At 40.3% G+C, this 25,259-nt stretch overlaps 1 protein-coding gene across 2 annotated transcripts in view; it reads right to left on the reverse strand.

Moving 5' to 3' along the window:
* Window positions 1–428: 428 nt before the first annotated feature.
* KAT7 (lysine acetyltransferase 7) overlaps window positions 429–25,259 on the reverse strand; it is a 36,777-nt gene continuing 11,946 nt past the window's right edge. Inside the window, exons 5-15 of one of the 2 annotated variants that reach the window (XM_069543164.1) lie at window positions 22,723–22,805; window positions 19,736–19,825; window positions 18,209–18,307; window positions 15,697–15,807; window positions 13,672–13,863; window positions 8,215–8,304; window positions 7,863–8,003; window positions 6,749–6,842; window positions 4,017–4,163; window positions 3,315–3,421; window positions 429–2,097 (exon numbers count right to left, since the gene is read on the reverse strand). In XM_069543164.1, the coding sequence (XP_069399265.1) occupies window positions 1,996–2,097; window positions 3,315–3,421; window positions 4,017–4,163; window positions 6,749–6,842; window positions 7,863–8,003; window positions 8,215–8,304; window positions 13,672–13,863; window positions 15,697–15,807; window positions 18,209–18,307; window positions 19,736–19,825; window positions 22,723–22,805 (1,256 nt within the window). In that variant the 3' untranslated portion in view covers window positions 429–1,995. The remainder of the gene's footprint in view (window positions 2,098–3,314; window positions 3,422–4,016; window positions 4,164–6,748; window positions 6,843–7,862; window positions 8,004–8,214; window positions 8,305–13,671; window positions 13,864–15,696; window positions 15,808–18,208; window positions 18,308–19,735; window positions 19,826–22,722; window positions 22,806–25,259) is intronic. The other variant, XM_069543165.1, reaches the window with a different exon arrangement.

Genomic DNA, 25,259 nt, shown 5'->3' on the forward strand with positions numbered 1-25,259 from the left:
CTACTTTCAGAAATCACCTCAACCTGGGAGAGACAATGATTCTTAGAGATGGCATTGCTCACTACTGGCAAGTAAGCCTGGAGGTCAATGAGGACACGTCTGTTCCCACTTCCCACAGCTATACCACCTAGCCTTACCTCCTGCTGAGTCTTCGAATGGATAACAGAAACTACTCACAGCTATGCATACCTGTTAGCTGGAACCAGAGTGTGGCACAGAGAATTTACTCCATCAACTAGACATGCTCAGAGTTAAGCACTCCCTCCAGACAGCCTGCATCAGAGGAAAAAACAACTTTCCCCACCCACAAATCCTATCCCTAAACAGTCAGTTTACTGCTTAGAAAATAAACCCCAAGTGCATTTCTTATTAGCAGTAGGCCAGTGGCACCATGTCATACTCAAATGAGAGTTCCTGGGTGAAACAAATTTCAGCAGAGAACATGCTTTATTGACGAGTAGATACAGAACAGCACATTCTACCACATTTGGGGAAGGGTTAGCTTCTGTAAAAGGCCTTTACCCCTTAAGAAAACCCCCAGTGAAATTGCTTTTGGGTAAATTTTAACAGTGACACTGAAACTGGCAGGGAGCTGCCACTGAACATGCTTAAAGTTAGCTCCCCCCAACCCACAGTGAATATAAGTAGTGTACAAAGATGACAAGAGAAAGGCACAAATGACCAGAGTTGGGATTGTGGTGAGGGCTCCACATGAAGACAGCAGTGTTGCAGGAGACCAAGTTGGGAAGGGTGACATGTCATACATCAAAAGCTGCCCCAAGATAGCAGGTTATAATGGGCTAGAGAGAAATTAGAGGGAGCATCTCTTCCTTCACTTAAACAACACCAAAAATAGAGGAGACCAGAGAATGGGGGGATGGTGGTAAATCCCAAAAAGGAAATGGAGTTCTTGGAAGGGCATAAGCACTTTAGTCCTCAGAGGGAGGGTGAGGCACTGTCGAAAAGAAAAGCAAACCTTGGCAGGGGTGGCCATTCTGCCTTGCTGAGTCATGGGCTGAGATACGGAGTCATTCTCAATCACTTCTCCAAGATGTTCAGACAAAAGCAACGCAACTTATGTGCAACTTAGGTGTGTAAGATCAGACCAGTACTGGTGAAAGGTTTCTGCAATATAATTAACCGGTTATCATGCAGCATGAAAGGGAGAACTGGAAATTATTTTGGCACCTGCAAAAGTAAAAAGAGGCAGGGAGTAAAGAGAAGAAAACATTTACTACTGGGCACTTTCTCGTGAGGCAAAAAGTAGTTATTTCATTCCCTTTCACCAAGATGTTGCCCACTGCCCACAGGTGAACTCAAATCCAAATCAGAGAATCACCGCCTCTCAGTCCTTTTCTCCATCTCATTTAGATTATATGCTGTGACCGAGACTAATCCCTGCAAGAGTCTTCACAAGTATTTGGCTCTGGTCAGCCTGATACTGATTAAAAACAGGTCTTTCAGTAAAAATGGAGGAAATAACTTAAAGTGAGATGAAATCCAAAGGGAAGGGACCCCTCCCAACACACACTCAGAAGTGTCACCTCTTCCCTGCCCCTCCAAAAACACATGTAAGGAATAACTGGAAAGGTCCTGGTGGCAGTAACCGTACTTGGTGGTCTGGTGACCAGGTGGCAAGAAGCACTATTACAAAGTTTAGAAGACACGACACAACCTCATGGGGCCAGAGGAGAGAACCAGTGACTGGACAGGTACAGTACCGAAACAGAACACCTTGGGTCAGTGCTACTAGGGATCTGCACTCAAGTGTAATAGAGATCCCATCCAGGCAACCTCACTGAGGCCGAAACAACAGTTCCTCAGAACCAGCGTCTGCAGTGTACACGAAGGTCGGAGCCAGGACAGTCCTGAGGGGGATGGCCTTCCCAAAGGATACTGTACTTGCCAATCACAAGAGCAACAGAAATGACAGACAGATCCCTAGGGTACGGATTCCTACTGCTGGGGTTCGCTGGCTCGGAGTAACCGGTCACTTTAAGTGCCCTTGGGAGGGGTCCATTTTAAACAGCTTGGATCCATGGTTTTATTGGAGTTGGATCTTTTGGCCTCTTTGGCTATCCACTCATCAATGAGATCCTGAGAGAAAACAATGGGAAAAAATTATTATATGCATTCAACTAAAACATCTTTATATGTGGATTCTAAAATGATTGTTAGCAAAGAAGAAATCACCAAAGGTTTCATAATATACTAAGAGACAGGTATTAAAAAAAAGCTCTTTTGATTTACCTAATGTTCTCCTACCTAATCCATTTCTTCCTATTATGCCCTCAGCAAGACCTGAAAATAATTATCCATATTCCCTTATTAATTGTGCATACGTGCTAAGTCACTTCAGTCGTGCCTGACTCTGTGCAACCCTGACAGGCTTCCCTGTTCATGGGATTCTCCATACAAGAACACTAGAGTGGGTTGCCATGGCCCCTCCAGAGTAAATGTTGTAAGTCAACTGAAAAAAATTTTTAAATTGACATCAGTCAGGGCTACGGTTTTTCCAGTAGTCATATATGGATGTGAGAGTTGGACTGTGAAGAAAGCTGAGCGCTGAAGAATTGATGCTTTTGAACTGTGGTACTGGAGAAGACTCCTGAGAGTCCCTTGGACTGCAAGGAGATCCAACCAGTCCATTCTAAAGGAGATCAGCCCTGGGATTTCTTTGGAAGGAATGATGCTAAAGCTGAAACTCCAGTACTTTGGCCACCTCATGCGAGGAGTTGACTCATTGGAAAAGATTCTGCTTCTGGGAGGGATTGGGGGCAGGAGGAAAAGGGGACGACCGAGGATGAGACGGCTGGATGGCATCACCGACTCAATGGACGTGAGTTTGACTGAACTCCAGGAGTTGGTGATGGACAGGGAGGCCTGGCGTGCCTGTGATGGGGTTGCAAAGAATTGGACACGACTGAGTGACTGAACTGAACTGAACTGAACTGAGATGGCATTTGTTAAAGGAATTTAAAACCACTTCTACAGGCCCTGGAGGTTATGGAGATTCTCCTCCACAGATGGGCACTCTTCTCTGATGTAAGAAAATCATCAAAGGACAGAAGTGCAACATAAAGCTGCTTAACTAGAGCTGTTAATGCTTCTGTCATCCAAGTATGAGACAGGAGTTTACCAGAAGCTTCTGATAAGGGTACAGTCGGAGACAAGTCTAACAGTGAGAGCAAAGGAAAAGCTGCATGGAGTCAAACTCTTTAAAAAGGGAAGGTTACCTTTAAGGTGTGAAGGTTCCACTTTGCTAGGCCTCAAGAGACATAAAGCAATGAGTAAAAGGCTAACAGAAACTTTACCTGTCTTTTCAAAACTAGGTGTTTTCCTTTCCAATACTTGAGCATCTGAAGGGCTTGCAGAGTGCTGACAATGTCCACAGGATTCACAGCTGTCTCCTGGCTAATTTCTGAAACAGAAGAGCTACTTGCTCAAAATGCAGACCTCCCCACTCCCTTACCAAGGACCCCTTTCCTTTGAAGGAAATCTACAGACTCCAAATATTTGGAATCTTTGCTACTTGACCCAAGCTGTCCACAAGTTTATAAAGTATTCATCTGACCACTTAAAATAACTACAAAAGAGGGGCAGTACAGCAGGAAACCACTTTGGCTCCTATAGACATTGAAGTCAAAGAACAAACTAAATTATTTCACTCTTGCATAAATATTCCAGGATGTTAGAAGTTCCTGTGTGTGCCAAATGACTTGAAGTTTTTCTTCTTTCTTGCTTTTATTGAGAATTTTGTGAAATAAAGTGTTAGCAACCTAAAATTTGAGAAACCAAATCAGATAACCAGTCCCTAGGGCCAAATGCTCTGGAATCCTTAGGCACCTTGGTGAGTGGTCCACATCAGTTAGCCTTCCGCTCTCATATTCAGATGCAACACAGAATGTGGCATTACCTTCGCTGATTACAAAACATGAACCAGGCCAAACAGAAAAGTCAGAATATTCAGAGGAGCAAACATCTTAGGTAACATTCTCTAAGAGCAAAAAACCAACCTTTGATAGAAATCTCTTTGCCTTGGAAATTGTGCAGGTAACGAAGAAGCACTTCTTTCCAGTAACTGCGATAGCTTATGAGCCCCAGATCTGACAGTGGACGTTCTGGGGAGCCAACTTTTTCTTCCACTTTGGAAAGCAAATAACCTGCCAGAGAACAATGCAGATACTGTATCTCATCCTAATAAGAACAGCGTACCAAAATGGATAAAGATTTAAGGAATAGAGTCTGCTTGGCAATATCCATCAGGGTCCAGTCATTTAATGCAATGCTATGTATTAGCTGTAGTACAGTTGACTGCCTTTGTACAAACAAAAGGGGACGAATGTGTTTTCACATTTACTTATAATAGACATTTAATATAAAAGCCTTCTAGTGGAAGCCTGCACTAGAAACTTATTAATATTAATAGTTATCTGTAGGTATGGCATTAAGAACAAAGTAGATAAGGAATTCCCTAGCAGTTCAGCGATTAAGACTCAGCGCTTTCACTGCCTGGGGCCCAGGTTTGATGCCTGGTCAAGGGTCTAAGATCCCACAAGCCAAAAAAGAGAACAGAGTAGATGGAAACAGATTTGAAAGCCATTTCACTATATAGCTTTCAAGCTTTTTCAGATTTTTGCACTTTATGGATTATCTCAGAATTTGCCTGGTGGTGAGGTGGACAAGAATACTCCTGCCAATGCAGGGGGTAAGGGTTCAATCCCAGGTCCAGGAAGATTCTACATGCTTCGGAGCAACTAAGCCTGAGCACCACAACTGACGAGCCTGCACCCTTAGAGCCCCAGAGCTGAAGCTGCTGAGCCTGAGTGCCTAGAGCCTGCGCTTCGTAATAAGAGCAGCCACCGGAATGTGAAGTCTGAATAGCGTACCAAAGAGTAGCCCCCGCTCGCTGAAGCTAGAGAAAGCCCAGGCAAAGCAACAAAGACCCAATGCAGCCAAAAATAAAGTAATTAAAAAAAAAATTTTTTTTTAAGTAACCCTAAAAATTCTTAAAAGAAAAAAAGAATGGATTATCTCAGTACTGCCTATGAAATATTGGTGGTGGGCAGCAGATGGGAATAGACATGATCTGAATTTCACAAAGTCTCCAGTTTTAACAGCTAAACATCTAACTTTCAACACCAGGGGGATGAAGTCAGCAAACTCATACTTCAGGAAACTAAAACTACTGGATAACCAACTTAAATAAATAGCAAAGAAAAAAAAGAGATGGAGCAGGAACCTCTAAACTAAAAACTGATTTATAAGCTACACAGTTCTATCTGTATTTGTATAAAAACAACTTTTTTTTTAAAAGAATCAAATCACAAAATAATGAAAATTTGAATAGTGTATTTTATGACATTAAGGAATTTTTTGTTTTGTAGGGCTTTTTGAGGTATAACAGACATTATACTTTTAGAGATTCCAAAATAACTGAGGGTGTGACTATAAGTAAAACAAGACTGGCCATAAAATGATAATCATTACAGGGGGGTTTATTATACTATTATGCTACTTTAGTGTATGTTTGAAAAATTCCACAAAGTTTATAACATAGTTGTTACCTATTCAAAGATACACAGTCCCCTCAACTCCATTAGTGGTCTAACCAAGTGGCTAAAAGGATCAAAAAGCTGATTCTAGGAATTCTAATTTGACCAAAATATATCATGTTACAGTGAACATGGAATAAAATACAGCTATATCTCATTACTTACAGTAATTATATTCTATAAAGTCACAGCAAACACTGAATAAGCTATATTGAACCATTGCTCTTGGGGTAAATACAGGGTTAGGTTCCTGTGGACCCCTCGTCACATTTTCATCAACCAATCAATATATAACCAATTTTATGTGTTTTTGTTTAAAGACACCCATTTAATACATACTGTTGACTTAACACTGAACTAAAAGCCAACAGCACAATCATGAATGCCTGATAAAAACCTGTCTAGAAAACACATTTTCTCTGGAAGGCACATCGCAGACTTACTAGACAGTACTTCAGCACTATGCTCAGGGGCCACTGAAAATCAACAGGGAATTCCAGTGGCTATGCTTTCACTGCTGAGGGCCTGGGTTTGATCCCTTGTCAGAGGAATTAAGGGCCCACAAGTTATGTGGCATGGCCAAAAAATAATAATAAAAGATAAAAATAGCAACAAAAAGCATAAAAATATGAACAACATGGCTGTAAAGGACACCAGCGTAAACAAAGCCAAAATAAGTATCTGTTTGACCTCATCTGGAAACGTGGTGACTTTTTTTTCGCTGCCATGTGCATGTTCTTTGATTTTAGGTTACACATAAATTTTACTGAATAGGCAAATTCTCAAATACAGCATTCATGATTAACAAGACCCAAAGCCTCTATCAAGTGCCTTTAGAGAACAACTTACGAAACTGAACTTAACACCCATAAACAAATGTGAAGCTTTACGGATGAATGTGCTATTCATAAGTCTCACATTAGGATAATACTAAAGAGCTTACTTTACTGTCCTCTATATCTCATATATCTATAGTCTATTAGGTACCAACTCAGGGTCCTGTATTCATCCCAGCGTTCAATGTGTAGCAGGCCAACTGACAATGTTCAGGTTTTTTCCACCTACTCACTCACTTAATATGAGTGTAATTCCACTATATGCCAGGAATTGTGAAGACAGACCATAGGACAAAAAGACAACAATACTTCAACAATCCCTGCTTGTGCAACTTATGACTTGGCTGTTTTACTTACTGAAATCAATGAGCATCTTGCCATAGCCCTGTCTCATGTACTGAGGCATGGTAAGGATACAGGATACATTGTAGTTAAGGAATGAATTCTTTTCCTAAAATCAAGAGCAAACAGATGAGAAGACTGGAAGAATACGGGACCAAAGGTGTCTCAGCAGTCCCAGATACAAGCAAGGCTGCTTACAAAATACATGCTAACTAGTCCTGGGGAGTGGCTGTCAGGCCTCACAGTTGGTACATCCATACCCTTTATGCTGATGATCCCAAGGTTTCCCTAGCTGAGACCTCCAGTCTCACCTTAAGGGCACTGACTCTAGGATTCCTTTTTAGAGGCAAAGAGCAAGGCAAGAAGGTTTAGAACACTGAATCCAGTCTAGAGTAGCACTCTTTAAATCACATATTGTATGATTCCCATTTACGTGAAATGCCCAGAATATGCAAGCTTAAACAGAGACAGTGGGCCTGGGAACAGAATGAGTGGAAAGGAGGAGTGACTACTTATGGGTACGGTGTTTCAAATTGGGAGTAACAAAAATTGATAGTGGTGACTGCATGGTGGCTGCACAACTCTGTAACTATACTAAAACCCACAGCATCATACACTGTAAATGAGTGAAGTGTATGGTCTGTGAAAATTATATTTCAATAAAGTTGCTATATTGAACAGTTATAAGCAAAATCTGGCCTTGAATCTTTAAAGGTGTAGTGGTGTTACCACTGAAGGAGCCCAGCTAGAAAACCAGGCAAAAGGAACATATTTCCTGGTTTTAAGCTAATAACACAGAGGAGAGTAAAGCCAAGAGAGCTGGCTGGCTTGGATGGCAAGATGTGGGCTTGTGGGTTAGTAGGCCGGGTGCTGGCCAGCAACTAATGGGCAGGTTCAACCCACAAGTCCAGAAATGAATAAGCCAAAAGCTTTTCATAAAGACTGCACATTTTCATTAAATAATCTTTGATACGTGGATGTCCACCCCACCCCCTGGCACCCTTTAAGAGAAGGGCAATCATCAATGCCCAGGGAACCGCCTCTTTCTGTCAGCGATTTGAGGCTTCATATGCCACCATCAACTACCCTGCTCTGGTCATCAGCTTCTTAATCTCCAGATCCCGCTGACCTTGGAAAAATATCCAATCAGGTGACAACCAGTGCTGTCTGCTTCTGTCATAACATAGAACAGGAAGGGTTCCACATCATAATATAATGTCTTGTGGTCCAGAAAAAGCTTGGCCAACAGGCACAGGTTTTGGCAGTAGATCTGGAAGTAAAGAAACAGCATTTATGTGTCAGCAAGTGATTCTTATACTTAGATAAAGGACTGAAATTAAAGATCACACCATTATTGTTAATGGAGCAGAAACTGTATTTTGGCCAATAGAAAAGTTCTATCTTCTTTACAAGCTGGAGATAAATTTCTGAAACTAGTGAAAGTACATTTCCATCCCTTTTTCTGATGTCACCATTTTTACCTTGTTTTTCTTGCCATCTACTTCAAATACAGATATTGAACCTTTGCGATATATCTCATCACCAGGTGGGTGTTTCCACACACACTTAGCCTGTAAAAGAATGGAATTCACATCAGGGAAACAATCCTTCCCAGTAAGACTTGCTGCTCAAAAGGGAAAAGGAACCACAGGTTGAACTGGGTTAGCTGAGATGGACAGTTTGACAAATTGACAGCAAAATGGATTCTTTTCTTTTAGTGAAACAAAGGCTTCTAAATTCACTGCAATATATTTACGGATTTTTATAGCAGTTTGGAACAAGTTTTCTGGATTATTTTCTGGCATTGCTCCAACCTAGGAGATTAAATCTTCTACTATGTAAAAGTAAGATAAATAAAAAATACCCCAGGCTTATTATAAAATGGCTTGTGCCAACAGGAAATTCTTAAGCGGCTTATTTCCAGCAGCTTAAGAGTTGCTAAGTAAAGGTACTCTCACCTTTACCAGTAACTTCTCATTACAATCTAAACCATTATGGTCTTCTTTTCAGATTAGAAAACAGACCCAGTGATAAAAACCATACCCCATCTCCAAATGTTCTCTTTCTTGTACTATAATGAAATAGGACATGTCCTTCTGTGGCTTTAGAAAAATAGGCAAGGAAGCCTGGTTGAGCAACAGGAAGACAGGGCTGGGGTGGGGGGGTGGGGAGACAACAACTTGGCCACAAGAGGGCACAAGGTACCCCTTTCCACACTTTCAAGTGCTCACAGATTTAATGCAGGGAAGCCTCTACTGTAAATAGGTGACTTTTTCAAAGGTTTTATGTAAATACTTTACAAAGCATATGTCTTCTCCAATAGTCATGTACAGTTGTGAGAGTTGGACCATAAAGAAGGCTGCATGCCGAAGAACTGATGGTTTCAAACTGTGGTGTTGGATAAGACTCTTGAGAGTCCCTTGGACAGCAAGGAGATCAAACCAATCAATGCGAAAGGAAATCAATCCTGAATATTCGTTAGAAGAACTGGTGCTGAAGCTCCAATACTTTGGCCACCTGATGCAAAGAGCCGACTCACTGGAAAAGACCCTGATGCTGGGAAAGAGTGAGGGCAGGAGAAGAGGACAACAGAGGATGAGATGGTTGGATGGCATCACCAACTCAATGGACATGAGTTTGAGCAAACTCTGGGAAAGTGTGATGGACAGGGAAGCCTGGTGTGCTTCAGTCCATGCAGTCACAGGGTCGGACACGACTGAGGGACTAAACAACAAAAAAGCACACACATGGATATTTTTTATGAAACTGTATTCTGACTCTTTTGGTCAATAAAGAGTCATAAGGGCATCCATGGTGGTCCAAGGGTTAACAATCCTCCTGCCAATGCAGGAGACCCACATGCTGTGTGGCAACTAAGCCCACATGCCAAAACTACTGAGCCAGCACTTAAGATAGAGCCCAGGCACCGCAGCTACTAAAGCCTATGTGCCTAGAGCCTGCTCCGCAACGAGAAACCACCACAACAAGGAGCCCACACACCACAGTGAAGACCCAGCAGAGCCAAAAATAAAATAATAATTTAAAAAATAGCATGCCCCAATTTGTCACATATAAGTGCACATATTCATTCAGTAATGAGAGCTCCACCTGTGATTTGTTCCTGTCTCCACCCCTTTACTCATGTAGGCTCTTCCCAACAGTGAGCAAACTAACGGCAATGATCTGTTCAGAAACAGAAGCCAAACTACTGGCCAAATAGGCAAAGTAAGCCCATTTCTGTGATTATGCCTAAAGTAACAAGAATCTTCAGAGGTATGAATTAAAATAGGTTTTCTATTTCGTGAAATTTGGTTTTTGTAACATATAATACAGTAGATATCATCAAATATTCAGACTGTTTACTTGATCCTCAGACTATATAGGCCCTTTGTTTTCTCTCCTTACTATTTCTTGCCTTTTGGCTACTTCGTTAGTTAGTACTACTAAATAAACAGAAAGAAAAAAGAAACAGTAAGCAGTTCACATCAATAAAAATACCAGTCTTTCACATGGCAAACTCTGAATTAGCTTATCTTCATGGTCTACAATCACGGAGCCCAGTCCCCACTTATCACCCACCTGCCCCCTACTCCCAGCATTCTTCCCCACCCAGTCAGTCTAGTGAGAGCCTACTGTGCTGCAGTCTAAAGGGCAGTCTTTAGACTGCAGTCTTAATTGGCAATGGTGGTTCTGGGCCAGAGTGTACTTCAGAGCTGGGAACACAAAAAAGCAGTTTTAGCACCAAACTAGGACAAATACTATGACAGAAACTATAGGAATGCTGAGCTATAGATACAGCCACAATCACTTGTGACTATGGAAATAAGAAAAAACAGAGGTTTCCTCATCTTACAGACCAATCTCTACCCCTGCTCCATGGCAGAAATTCAAGGCAAGACTTTTTATTCCACAATCAGGAGAAGAAAAATGGCTTAAAACTATAAAATAAGTAAGGAATAAATTTGTAAAAAAAAAATAAAATGATTCAATTGTTTATTCCTATTTTCACAAGAAGGCTGTTCAGAAACCAGCAAACACTAAACAACTCATGGGAAAGGCTGACCCAAGGACCTATTCTGTTAATTTCATAATTTAGAGTTCCTTCAACACACATTTATGGGGCATTTATTGCCAAAGCTAGTTGCTAGAGATACAAAGGTGAATCACGTTGTCCCAGTTCTATCTAGTGAAGTCCATCCGTTTTTATCCACTTTGAAACAGAAAAACTGTGGGCAGAGGTAATTCATACCCCAGGAACAGAGAAGAGCACACAGCAAGAAAAAGACAAGGAGATGAAAATGACAGCATGTGTTTAACAGCCACCCAGCACCAGCCTTGCCAAAGGCTGTATACTCCAACTCTGATATGTGGCTTTCAATTTCCTGTGCCTTCATTCCATTTCTGTGGACCACTGAGAGGTATTTAGATAGATGTCAAAATCTAGAATCCCCAGGCCGGTAGGTGTCTAATACGCTACTGGAGAAGAGCAACAAAATAGCTCCAGAAGGAATGAAGAGGCTGAGTCAAAGTGGAAACAACACCCAGTTGTGGATGTGTCTGGTGGTGAAAGTGAAGTCCAATGCTACAAAGAACAGTACTGCATAGGAACCTGGAATGTTAGGTCCATGAATCAAGGTAAATTGAAGTAGTCAAACAGGAGATGGCAAGAGTGAGCGTCAACATCTCAGGAAATCAATCAGTAAACCAAAAAGGACCAGAATCAGCAAATTTAATTGATGACCATTATATCTACTACTGTGGGCAAGAATCCCTCACAAGAAGTAGAACAGCCCTCAGAGTCAACAACAGAGTCTGAAATGCAGTACCTGGGTGCAATCTCAAAAACGACAGAATGATCGATCTCTGTTCGTTTCCAAGGCAAACCACTCAATATCACAGTAATCCAGGTCTATGCCCCAACCACTAATGCCAAAGAAGCTGAAGTTGAACAGTTTTATGAAGACCTACAAGATCTTTTTTCATCATCAGGAACTGGAATGCAAAAGTAAGAAGTCAAGAGACACCTAGAGTAACAAGCAAGTTTGGCCTTGGGAGTACAAAATGAAGCAGGGTAAAGGCTTATAGAGTTTTGCTGAGAGAATGCACTGGTCATAGCAAACACTCTCTTCCAACAACACAAGAGATGACTCTACACATGGACATCACCAGATGGTCAACACCAAAATCAAACTGCTTATATTCTTTGCAGCCAAAGATGGAGAAGCTCTATATAGTTAGCAAAAACAAGACCGGGAGCTGACTGTGGCTCAGATCATGAACTCCTTATTGCAAAATTCAGTATTAAATTAAAGAAAGTAGGGAAAACTGCTAGACCATTCAGGTATGACCAAAATCAAATCCCTTATAATTATATAGTGGAAGTGACAAACAGATTCAAGGGATTAGATCTGATAGAGTGCCTCAAGAACTATGGACGGAGGTTCGTGACACTGTACAGGACGCAGTGATCAAAACCATCCCCAAGAAAAAGAAATGCAAAAAGGCAAAATGGTTGTCTGAGAAGGGCTTACAAATACCTGAGAAAAGAAGAGAAGAGAAAGGCAAAGGAGAAAAGGAAAGATACATCCATCTGAATGCAGAGTTCCAGAAAATAGCAAGGAGAGATAAGAAAGCCTTCCTCAAGTAATCACTGCCAAGAAATAAAGGAAAACAACAGAATGGGACAGCTTAGAGATCTCTTTAAAATTAGAGATACCAAGGGAGTATTTCATGCAAAGATGGGCATAAAAAAAGGACAGAAACAGTATGGACCTAACAGAAGAAGATATCAAGAAGAGATGGCAAGAGTAAACAGAACTATACTAAAAAGATCTTAATGACCCAGATAGCAACAACAGTGTGATCACTCACCTGGAGCCAGACATCCTGGAGTCAGGAAGTAGTGGAGTTAACAGAACTCCAGCTGAGCTATTTCAAATCCTAAATGATGATGCTGTTAAAGTGCTGCACTCAATATGTCTGCAAATTTGGAAAACTCAGCACTAGCCACAGGACTGGAAAATGTCAGTTTTCATTCCAATCCCAAAGAAAGGCAAGGCCAGAGAATGTGCAAACTATCGCACAATTGCACTCATTTCACATACTAGTAAAGTAATGCTCAAAATCCTTCAAGTTAGGCTTCAACAGTATGTGAATTGAGAACTTCCAGATTTATACAAACTGGATTTAGAAAAGGCTGAGGAAGCAGAGATCAAACTGCCAACATCCATCGAATCATAGAAAAAGCAAGAGAATTCCAGAAAAACATCTACTTCTGCATCATTGACTACACTAAAGCCTTTGACTGTGTAGATCACAACAAACTGGAAAATTCTTAAAGAGATGAGAATACCAGACCACCTTACCTTACGCCTTCTGAGAAATCTGTATGCAGATCAAGAAACAACAGTTAGACCAGACACGGAACAACAGACTGGTTCTGTCTAGTCAAAGCTATGGTTTTTCCAGTAGTCATGTACAGATGTGAGAGCTGGACAATAAAAAAGGCTAAGCGCCGAAGAATTTGAGCTCTTGAACTGTGGTGCTGGAGAAGACTCTTGAGAATCCCTTGGACAGCAAGGAGATCAATCAATCCTAAAAGAAATCAGTCCCGAATATTCACTGGAAGGACTGATGCTGAAGCGGAGGCTCCAATACTTTGGCCACCTGATGTGAAGAGCCAACTCACTGGAAAAGACTCTGATGCTGGGAAAGATTGAAGACAGGAGGAGAAGCGGACAACAGAGCATGCGATGGTTGGATGGCACCACCAACTCAATGGACTTGAGCTTGAGCAAAAGGGAAGCTTTGAGGCAAACCTGAAGTGCTACTGTCCATGGGGTGGCAAAGCATTGGACATGACTGAGCAACTGGAAAACAACAATCAAGACACCCTAGAGCTTATCATCACCATGGTCATGGACCTTCAGACAACTTACCATGTGTCGGCGGAGTATTGTTTGGCTCTTCATGTATTTTAAACAGAATTCACACATGTAAAGACGTCCCAGTCGTGCATATTCTTCAGGATAGGGAGAATGGTACCAAGTATCAAGCTCATAGCGACCAAAAGCAATTGTTTTAATCATGTTGCTCCCCTCTGTGATTTGGCCTTGCAGCCTTAACTTCTCCTGTATTGCAGAGAAGAAATCAAGTTAAAAGAGGATAAGAATTAATCATTTCTATTGTTGTAAGCTGCGTGCATGCCACCACAACCGGCTATGAAAAAAATAGTTTCTGGCTTCTAGCTCATGAGTAACTTACACTGAAGAGGACTATGGGGGCATGGGTCACCAGGAAGGCTAGAGAAAATGTACTGTCTACACTGCCCAGAGCACAGGTCTTGAGAGTGGCTTTTCTCTGCTACCTACCCACTTGGGCCTAATCTCTTGAACATCAGAACAAGCCCTTCGTAAAATTTTACTTTTTATCAGTCTGAAATAAACAGAATTTTAAAAGACCATCTATCACAAACTCCCTACACCTTAACAAACATTCTAAACCTAAACAAAAGCTTCTCGAGAATGCACTTCATACGTGTGCAAAAGCTTTTATAAAGAAAGCTGTATGGATCTGCATGACATGCACCCATGCTGGCCATGCTCTCAACTTGGGTCCTTTAAAAAACACTTTTGAAACACGGATGATGCTTTAATTCTGGAATTTAAAGCTAGAAAGTAGAAGATATTTTTGAATACCTGTCCCCACTCAGTGGCTATGAGTTAGTCACAGAAATAATTCTGAAGAATAATCAGGCAGAGCTCTGAAAAGCTGGCCTAGGAAATGTTCAGTACCAGGGTAAGATAGAGAAAACTGGCAGTGGTAGCCCAGCCTAAATAAGGGCAGCAATCAAACCCTGCCTCTCCCAAAATTTCAACAAGTCTCCTCTATGGAGCCTTATACCAAGGTCACAGGACAAAAATTTCTGTAATTAACCAAGGTCAGTAACAACTGTTGCCATGAGTTTCTAGATCTAAATCAGCCAGGTCCTTTACCCTCCATTAGGTAAAATACCCCACCCTGAAACTTCTAACCAGTCACTTAATGTTACCCTTCCAGCTGGAATTTTCTCTGCCTTGAGGCTATAAAAATTGGCAACTAGCCCAAGAAAGGGGTCAGCTCTCCCTTGAGCCAGTCTGCTGTTCTAATAACATCTCCCACTCTAAGAAACTCTGTTCTCCTCTCATCCTGCCTCATGTCTGGAAATTCTTTTCCAACCAGCCCATGGACCACTATATCATCAAGAATTCTTAAATAAAGTATTTGATTATAAATTTTTTTTTAAAAAAGGAAGATGAAATTCACTTTACAAACTTTAAGTTTCTTTGAAGTGAAGTCGCTCAGTCGTGTCCGACTCTTTGCGACCCCATGGACTGTAGCCTATCAGGCTCCTCTGTCCATGAGATTTTCCAGGCAAGAGTGCTGGAGTGGACTGCCATTTGGACATATTTAATTCATTCAATCAGAATTCTAAACTATCTGACAACATAGTTGTCAGATTCTAAATTAGCTAAACTATCTGACAACAACCTTGATCATTATTCCTCTCCCATTCTTTTATAGCTACAATGAAAGGCTGAAGCAATCCCACAAAGGGGAGTTCCTATTTAGGTTAAGAGGACAACAGAGGGGTACCTTCCAGTCTAGGGGTTCTCAGAATTACAAATTATCCAACTGACACAAAGGGGCACCCACTGTTCTATCCAGATAACTACCTCTACCAAACAGGTCCTTCCAGGAGTTGAGGTGGAGAGGGAAAACTTTAAGGGACAAAGGAAGGGAGGAGGGGTAATTAATTTTAAATATCAATGGGAAGGAAGTCTCAAATAAGGATGTCCGGGGGAAGGGAAAAAGGGTCAAGCAGCAAGGTATGTTTAATCCCTAGCAAACTGACTGCTAATTTTCCTTGGCAGTTCCAAGTGACCCTCACAAGTAGTCCTCATCTTGGAAGTTTCAATACTCACCAGATCCTCTGAAGCACGGGCTTGTGCTCTTCGGAAAAGGTCCAAGTCATACTCGCTCGTCAGGTTTTCCAGGAGAGGTTCCCGAGTGTTCCCATAGGTCTGCCTGTGTTCCTAGGAAAATAACCGGAGCATGATACTTTCTGCTTCTAAGAACTTGCTGCTGCTGCTACTGCTAAGTCACTTCAGTCATGTCTGACTCTGTGCGACTCCATAGACGGCAGCCCACCAGGCTCCCCCATCCCTAGGATTCTCCAGGCAAGAACAGTGGAGTGGGTTGCCATTTCCTTCTCCAATGCATGAAAGTGAAAAGTGAAAGTGAAGTCACTCAGTCGTGTCTGACTCCTAGCGACCCCATGGACTGTGGCCCACCAGGCTCCTCCGTCCATGGGATTCTCCAGGCAAGAGTGCTGGAGTGGAGTGCCATTGCCTTACTTAACCTATTGCCTTTCAACGGATGCCAACCAGAGGGCCAAGAATAACCATACTTATTTATTTAGTACCTACTATTAATATTTGCCAGGCATTATACTAGGCACTAGGGATCAAGTACAAAACAAACTATTTATCAGACAGGTTAATTCCAGAAGATACCTACTATCCACTCTAGTGAACCTGGAAAGGAAATGTCCTAACCACCACCCCAAAAGAGAGTTTCATTCTTCAGAATTTTATGCTTCCATTTCTTCCTCTGAAAATGTGCATTGCAAAACAAATCAATAAAATATAACAAAACCCAAATGCACTACCAACTCCTAGAACCCTGAAATCTAGTTGAATACTCATTTAAAAACAAAACCAAATAAAAACTAGAATCTCTAAGCCTTCAATTCTAAGACTTCAGGCTGAAAAAAAAAATCTACAGGAAGGAGCAGCTAGACTAAGCAGGCTTTTGTAAACTCTTTCCCTTGAATTGCTGCACCTACTATAATACAATCCACCAAAGGTACTGGAATACTCCCACCTTAGAACTCCAGTCCAAGTCTACAGGAAAAAAGGTTAACCTCCTTGAGAAATGCTTTACTAAATATTAAGCAAGGACAAAAGAGGGAACAGTTATTGAAAACTAGAATCATAAAAATAATCCAGTTTTAAATAAATAATATAAAATCTTACCATGGCAGTCAGTACACAAGTATCCTTACACAAGCAAGAAATTCCATAGGGGCAACTCTCCTTTTAACCTTCAACTCTAGCCCTTCCCACTCCTTCTTAGACTCCACCTCCTAGCAGAAGGTGAAGAGGATCGGAAGACAGTAGAAAATAACAGCTAAGAGCATCAGAAGGCTCACTCCAGGAAGAATGCTGTAGACTTTACTCATATATTAGCATATGAAGAAATCACTCACCAGTACTTTTACCCCTATTAAAATTTCTTCTGGCTAATCTGGGCCCCTTTGATGGGTATCTTTTTAATTTTGGGCTCTGTCATCTAAGCCTTGGGTTCTAAGTATTTCTTCTAGTTTTGTGTACTTTTTTAAAAAGCTTTAAAAAATCCAGCTAGCACTTTTACCAGGAAGGTTCAGCCCAAACTAGAAAGCAGATGTCAAGGTAAATTTCAGGAGCTTTTATTCAGACACTCTCTACCTTTATGATTCTGGGAAAATAACCTCTCTAAATCTCAGTTTTCCATCGATAAAACAGCCAAAATATCATCCATCTTTGTAACAAAGATTATGGTAGCAACATAATCACAGTGCCTGCCTAGCACATAAACACATAATAAATGGTATTATCATATTATTACATCTCTTCCCAACTTGTAGATAAAAATACTGAACAAGACAGAGGGGAGCATACAACTTTCACCCGAAAGCCCAATTCTACAGCTGGGTCTTGGCTGCTGGGCTGCTGCTGTGCATGGGCTTCCTCTGGTTGCAGTGAGTGGGGGCTACTTTTCCTTGAGATGAGGGGGCTTCTTATTGCACTGGCTTCTCCTGTTGCAGATCAGTCAGGCTCAGTAGTTGTGGCACAACGGCTTAGCTGCTCCAAGGCATATGGGATCTTCCCGGACCAGGGATTGAACCCATGTACCCTGCACTGGTAGGTGGACTCTTAACCACTGGACCACCAGGGAAGTCATAAATGGACACTATTTTTAAAACTAGAAAAATAAAAAACTACAAAAAGATTTACTATATATCACCCAATTAAAACCTTTTATCGTGTAGGTGTTTTATTCTTTCATTTAAAGAAATGGACTGATGCTTGGCTTGAATAATCTTCCTTATCTTTAACATCGTATTTGTTCAAACAAGAAAATTTAACCCTTTAAACCTAAAGAGGTTTATAAACCAGAAGATTCTATTTTTTTAATCTAAATTCTAACTGTTTTTTGAGGACGCCCAGTCCCACTCTTGTTGGAGAATTATATATATAGTAACTCTAACTGCCAAAGAAGAGTCCTGTTACAGAGCATACGAAATGGCAAATGTGAAAGCAGAATCTTAGCAACCAAAAGGAATCAAATGTGATAACAAGAGTTCATGCTATTAAATATTTAACTTATGCTCACCATATATTTCTCTTTTTGTTCTTTGCTTAGCCCAGAATTTCTTTTCTTCCTGAGTTCAGCAACCTTTTCCTTATATCGCAACTGCCTCTCTGATGGTGCCTAAAAAGGAAAAGGAGAAAATTGAGAAGCTAGCTAGAAAACTCATTATGTAATTAAGTCTCTAAATCAAAGTAACATACACCAAAGAAAGGGTAGAGAGAAAAACGGTGGCGGTGGGATGCAAAGTCTATTACAGCCGCACTGTGAATGCTGCAGTGATTTTTAAACTCCAAATGGGGTTCCCTCGTCACATAGACCACTACCCTGTCAGTTAAGATGAGGTCAGGAAATGTACTTTCTTTAATGTTAATCCAAATGGAATATAGATTAAGGATGGAAACAACAGGAATAAAATAAAGATCATTTCAATTCATTAGGCATTTATTGAATGCTTACTGCTTTCCAAGCACTAATACGGAAAATGAATAAAAATTTAAAAACGGAATAAGAATAGAACCCAAGATAAACAATGAAGAGACGTGTAGCCACCTCTTACTGAGTGCTTATTACCTGCCAAGCACTGAGGACAGGTACTTTACATGCATAGTTTAGCTGACTACACTGCCAGGTAGGTGTTATTCAAGGAAATAAAATTCAGGGACGTTAGCTGACCTGCCTAAGACCACACAGCTAGAGTAACAGAATCTCAGTATTCAAATCCAGACCTGTCTGGCTCCAAAGTCAAATTTCTCCCTGTCACCATGCCTCCTCTGCTATCCACTTATAATCTAACCACAAAAACAGACATCCATATGATGAGCTGTGAGTATATAAAATGTGCCAAAACCTAAACTAACATTCTGAGAATTACAAACAGGAATACATGAGGAAGAAATTCATTAATGGTACAAGATTAGGGAAGAATTCTGACAACAGCTAAGAGTTGCACAAGGCCTTGATGGAAAAACACAATCTCTTCTTGGTAAAAGTATAGAGTTCTAGGCAGAAAAACAGCAAGAAAAAACACCAAAGGCATTCGAGGGCAGGGGAGGGGACAAGGAATGAAGTATAATCAATGTGCATGAATGTTCAGGGAGACAAAGATTAGAGCAAAGCAGCATCTTGGAATCCAACAGAAAAGAAAAGTAGAAGAAAAATGACATAATCAACAAGCATCAATGCTAAGAAAAAGTCACTGGTGCCATTGGAAACATACCAGCAGAGTAATGGGGCCTGAAAGTAAATTATAATGGGTTAGAAAGTAGATGGAAATGAGGATACAGAGCAGAGAATGTAATCTTTCAAATAATCAAGATTACCTATTATTATCACAAGTAGCATGATTCCTTCATGATGTAGAAGTTTTGTTTCTAGAAAATTTACTATTTGGAAAAAGCACTGTTTCTAAGTTTATGACTGAAGACCACTTATGAACACACAGCACAGGAAACAAGAGGCGTGGACATAGCTACAACCGTCATGGGGCAGACAGAATCCAAGACTTGGCTCTCCAACTGTGAACGGCCAGAGCTTTAGCAAGGCCCATACCTGGTGCCTGGTTGCATGCCTGTTGTTGTCATCTTGCCTGTGGGACAGCATCCTTTCTTCTATCTGCTTATCCCGGCTCTGTGCTCTCACCTGCAACCATCAACAACGTCAATCAATCCACCTGCTTCTAAGACTATGTTCACTTAAAGCGTAAGAATACAGCAGTAATCCCTTGAATTTACACTGTACTTTTACTTTCAAAGGGTCTTCACATTAGCACAATCTGTATAAGAAACAGATAAGGCAAGCTTCATATTCTGTTTTCTCAGCCATTATCCGAGAATCAGAAAGTGACATAATTACACCTGGATGGTGGTAAAGCTAGGATTTTAACTAAGGCTGATGTCTGAGCCTCTTTCCACTGTGCAATGCTAAGTGTGAGGAAGTGCAAGAACAGAGTAAAGAAGTACAAAGAAAAGGTTAGATACTTGAGATCAAGTCTAAAGGGAAACTTAACTACATTTATGACCTTAGATAAACCACTTTCGATTGCCAACAGTCTCAGATTCATCTACTGGGCAGTGAGGACTCATATCCAACTGCCTATTTCACATCAACACTAAAACTCAACATGGTCAAAACAGGGCGACTAACTCTCCCCCACAAATCTGCTCCACCCCAAAATTCCTCTATAGCAATAAATAGTAACACTTTTTAAACAACCAATCAGGTCAAAAACTTGGACATCGATGATGTTTGATTCTTCTCTTCTCTCCCACCTCACATGATATTCTTCAGCAAGTCTATCAGGCTGCCCCTCTCCAAAACACATCCTGAGTCCAACCAATTCTGACCATCTCTACTGACAACAGTCCAAGCCACCATCTACTGCCTGAACCTCAGAGTAGCCTTCCCACAAGTCTACCCTGTGTCAACTCTTTCCCCCTCCAGTTCACTCTCCACATACCAGCAAGCTGTGATTTTTCAAAAGTGTTCTGGTATTTTGCTAAAGCCCTCTGAATGCTTCCCATGGCTGTCAGAACAAAAGCATACTCCTTTTGCCAAGGCCTACAGGCCCTTGATGATCTGGATCCTACTTCTTCATTTCCTATCACATTTCAGCCACACTGGCCTACTTTCCATCCTTCAAACCCAACCATTTTTCCCCCACCTCACAGCCTTTGAGCTCACCCATCCTTCTGCTCTAGCATCTAGACACAACTGCCTCTTTGCCATCACCCACGACTCAGATAAAATGTCTTTCTCCGTAGCCCAAGAAAAAGCAGTGCCACCGTCACCTCCAGAACAGTCACTCTCTGTTTAGTCTTTTTGTTTCTCACAACATTTACCACTAAATGAAATTCATACTAATTTTCTATGTTGATTATACCTCTCCCCATGAAAATGTAAACTCACTGAATACGGTCTTTTGACTGAATAAAAATGGTAATACTGCGGATTGCAATCATTTATCGGTAAAGTCAGAGTAATTCTGTGCATGCCAAGTATTTTAAAAACTCTGGGGCTTTTAATAAATGTGAGGAATTAATCTAATGTTTCCATTTGAGATTCTAAAAAATACTCCTGATCCTCTAACCACATGGTCCAGTAGTAAAGATGGATTACCCTGAGTCTGATTCCCTTTGTAACAGAGACCACAAAAGAGTAAAGTTCAAGAAATATGTTTCTTTTTCCAAAATTTTCTTCCCCAAACTGAAAATTGTCTTTCTTTTTTTAAATAAACTGCTTAAGGCAACATGTTCATACTGCTATCATCCAACAATTTTATACCTTAGGAAGACATTTATGTGAAACTATCCATAGTATTAGATCATTACATTTAAAGACAAGCAGTAACAGACAAATCCCAAAAAACAGGGATCAGAGTTATTTTCAGAGAAAGAAGCACCTAATGCTTCGTCAGCTTCTGAAGGAGAAGATGGAAGAGCTATTCCTATTTTGATCTGGTCTCACACTAACAGGAAGATAATGGCAAGACCTATCACTTCTACAGTCAGCAGAATAAACTGCCTTGCTTATAAGAGAAAGTTGAGATGAAGGAAAAAAAGGGTTAAGAGTCCACAAACTCAAACTTCACGTTAAGTACCGAAAGTATAATACTTTACTGAAAGACTAAACACAACACGTAAAAAAGCTTTCCCTCCTGTGGTCCACTTGTAAATAAGAGAATACATTCCTGAATCAGGGAGGATTAACGTTAACTAGGGAATCTCATTTTTCTCAGGAGGAATCTGGCCCAGACAGGAATAAACCTGTTATACTGGCCTTGTTAGCAAAATAATCACCACAAAAGCAACAATTAATACTTTGGTCTAACCAACCTGGATACCCTATCCAAATACTACCTGAGCAATGTGTTTAATTAATAACATTTTTAACTTGTTTGCCCATAATTCGTTTTTTGGTTCCTCCTTGGTAGCAACAATCCAGACAGATCCATACAAAATAGGGTCTTAGGTTCTACTCTTAAATTCATTATTTCAGATTCCAAAAGTTATTTAGAACTGTATTTTTCAAGACTGTAAGACAAGAATTAGCCAAGAATAGGTATGATTGAGAGTAACAAAAAGGAAAAGTACTTTTTTCCATAGAAGTAGACAAAGAGGAAGAGAATTTAGAAAAACCTTTAAAAAGTAAAATATCTTCATAGATATGTAAGAGAAACTAATGCATAAATACTGAGATCACATATTTATGCAAATTATTCCTTAATGGAAAAGGTCCCTAGCAATCTTTGAAGAAAAATTTCAAAAGAAAATATTGATGCAATTAGAGGGTGACGTTCCAAATATTCCATAGATAATCCCTTTGTTAATTTCTCAAAGCACTCCTTACAGACAATAATTCTTTTACTAGTCTGTTTTCCTTTCTTTAAACACAGCGGTTGAATAATGTCTCCTCCACTAGTATGTAAGAACAAGGACCCTGCCCATCTTGTTCACACTGTATCCCCATTGTTTAGCCAAGTGCCTGGCAAACGGTAAGCACTCAATAAGTATATGGTGAATAAGTGACAATATAATTACCTTGCATTCATCAGCTGAGAGATTATGATAGAGAGGGCATCCTGATATGGAGAAATGTCTCTCGTGTTTTCCTGTAAGGTGTCCTGTTAAAAGAAGAAAAAACTTAACCTCAAGATGAAAGATCTAAGCTTGGAAAGTAATAGTTTTCACTAAAATAAACCTTTATTTACGACACCATTTTTATCAAGTATATGTCTGATTACAGATTAAATCCATCAAAGGTAAGGGTCATAACTTGCACCCATAATAAATTCTTTTCTTCTACAGGTTGGACCTAACCATCTCTGAACATATTTGCATATATTCAATATAAACTGTAGTTCCTTCTTTTCTGATCAAGTATTTCTCAAATTCCAAAATGTCAGAAACCCATAAATTTACTTAAAATGCACAAAGTTATAAGCAAGAATATTTTCTTTTGGTAGAACTTAACTTTCCTATGCTAAACTGATTAAGTCATATGTATAATAAGTATGCTTTCTACTGTGCAATGTTATCCAATCTAAACTGAACTTCTTACAATAACCAAAAGAAAATGGAGATGGAAGTGGTCTTTTCTAACATATGAGGAAATATACTTTGGTAATTCTGGACCAGATTAAATATATTCATTTTTGTGGAGGGGGTGGCTGATTCTGTTTAAAGATTTAGGCTTCTTTTATAATCAAACTTTTAAATTATTGCTATTTTGTTTTTAAAATACGTAATCAAACTTTTAAACAGGCAGTTTGTGCAAGAGAAAGAAGGAAAAATATTAGAAAAGATAATACCGAAAGCTCTTTTTTATCTAAAGGGGTATTTATTTTTCTGTTTTTCACATGGTTTGTGAAAATACACAGGTAATTATTTCATTTTTATATGTCTCTTCGATCAAAACATTCATCAAACATCTAAGACAGATGGTAAGACAATGCTAGCGAGATAAATTAGCTAAGTTAAACTGCAAATCTACAAAATTCTTTCTTTCATGGAAAAAAGACACTTAATTTGTAGTAAAGGAGACATTTAAAAGAGATTTAAAAATCATACAAGATTTATAGAGTAAGCTTTAAAGGGTAGCAAAAAAGTCAGACACGACTGAGCGACTTCCCTTTCACTTTTCACTTTCATGCATTGGAGAAGGAAATGGCAACCCACTCCAGTGTTCTTGCCTGGAGAATCCCAGGGACGGGGGAGCCTTGAGGGCTGCAGTCTACGGGGGTCACACAGAGTTGGACACAACTGAAGCGACGCAGCAGCAGCAGCAGCAGTAGCAGCAACAGGGAACTCCCTGGTGGTCCAGTGGTTAGGACTCTGCATCCTCACTGCCAAGGGCCCAGGGCTGATCCCTGGTTGGGGAACTAAAATCCCGCAAGCTGGGCAGAGCGGCCAAAAAATATATAAATAAACAAATAAAGGGTAAAAAAAATAGTGCAAGTATTGCGGGAGAGGAGAATTAATACAGGGCTTTCCAGGTGGCACTAGTGGTAAAGAATCCACCTGCCAATGCAGGAGATGTAAGAGACGTGGGTTTGATCCCCAGGTCAGGAAGATCTCCTGGAGGAGGAAATGGCAACCTTCTCTAATACTCTTGCTTGGAAATTCCACAGACAGAGGAGCCTGGCAGGTTACAGTCCAGGAGGTCACAAAGAGTTGGTCATGACTGAGTACACATACACCAGAACAAGACAAGAGTTAATACAATAATATGCAGGCTGCCATTTCTCCGAGACTATATTATTTAAAATCCTGCCTGCCAATCCAGGAGATGTTAAGAGAGACACGGGTTCAATCCCTAGGTCAGGAAGATCTTGTGCAGAAGGAAACTGCAACACACTCCCGTATTCTTGCCTGGAGAATCCCATGGACAGAGGGGCCTGGCGATCTACCGTTCATAGGACCGCAGAGTTGGACACAACTGAAGCAACTTAGCACAGCACAGCACATATTATTAAAAATGCAATCTTAGAGATCCACACATTTATCTTAGACACCAAAGACTACCCTCAGTGATCATATACTATGTACAAAATGTAAAGCATCATGGCTCTAGCAAGCCTTTTAGATATCATGCATCTATCTGTAACTTCTGAATAAGTTATTCAAGTTTGTTTTATTTTATAATATGTAAACTAAAACCAATCTGCCTATATTAAAAGTTTATAAATGATAGCTGTTCTATTAACCTAGCAATTCCACTGCCATGAATTCATCCAATAGATCTCTAGAAAGACACTAAAATATTATACATGCATACAAGGCTATCATTAGAGTACTGTTCTAAATAGCTTTGAAAAGAAGTTAAAAATTGAGAAACAATATAAAAATCAATACAGGGCAATTCAAGTAATTTCTGAACTTTCAAATATAATGGAATTCTCCGTATCCTTTAAACAAGAGGGACCTCTCAGTGCCAACAATGTAAAATATCTAAGATGTCAAACCAATCATTGTTCATATTCCTTTTTATAAGTAACAACAGAGAAAGAAATATATGTGCACATATACATGTGTTATGTTTGTATAGGAACTTACTAGAAGTATTCATACACGACTAC

The sequence above is a fragment of the Ovis canadensis genome, chromosome 11, assembly GCF_042477335.2.
Source record: "Ovis canadensis isolate MfBH-ARS-UI-01 breed Bighorn chromosome 11, ARS-UI_OviCan_v2, whole genome shotgun sequence".
Lineage (NCBI taxonomy): Eukaryota > Metazoa > Chordata > Mammalia > Artiodactyla > Bovidae > Ovis > Ovis canadensis.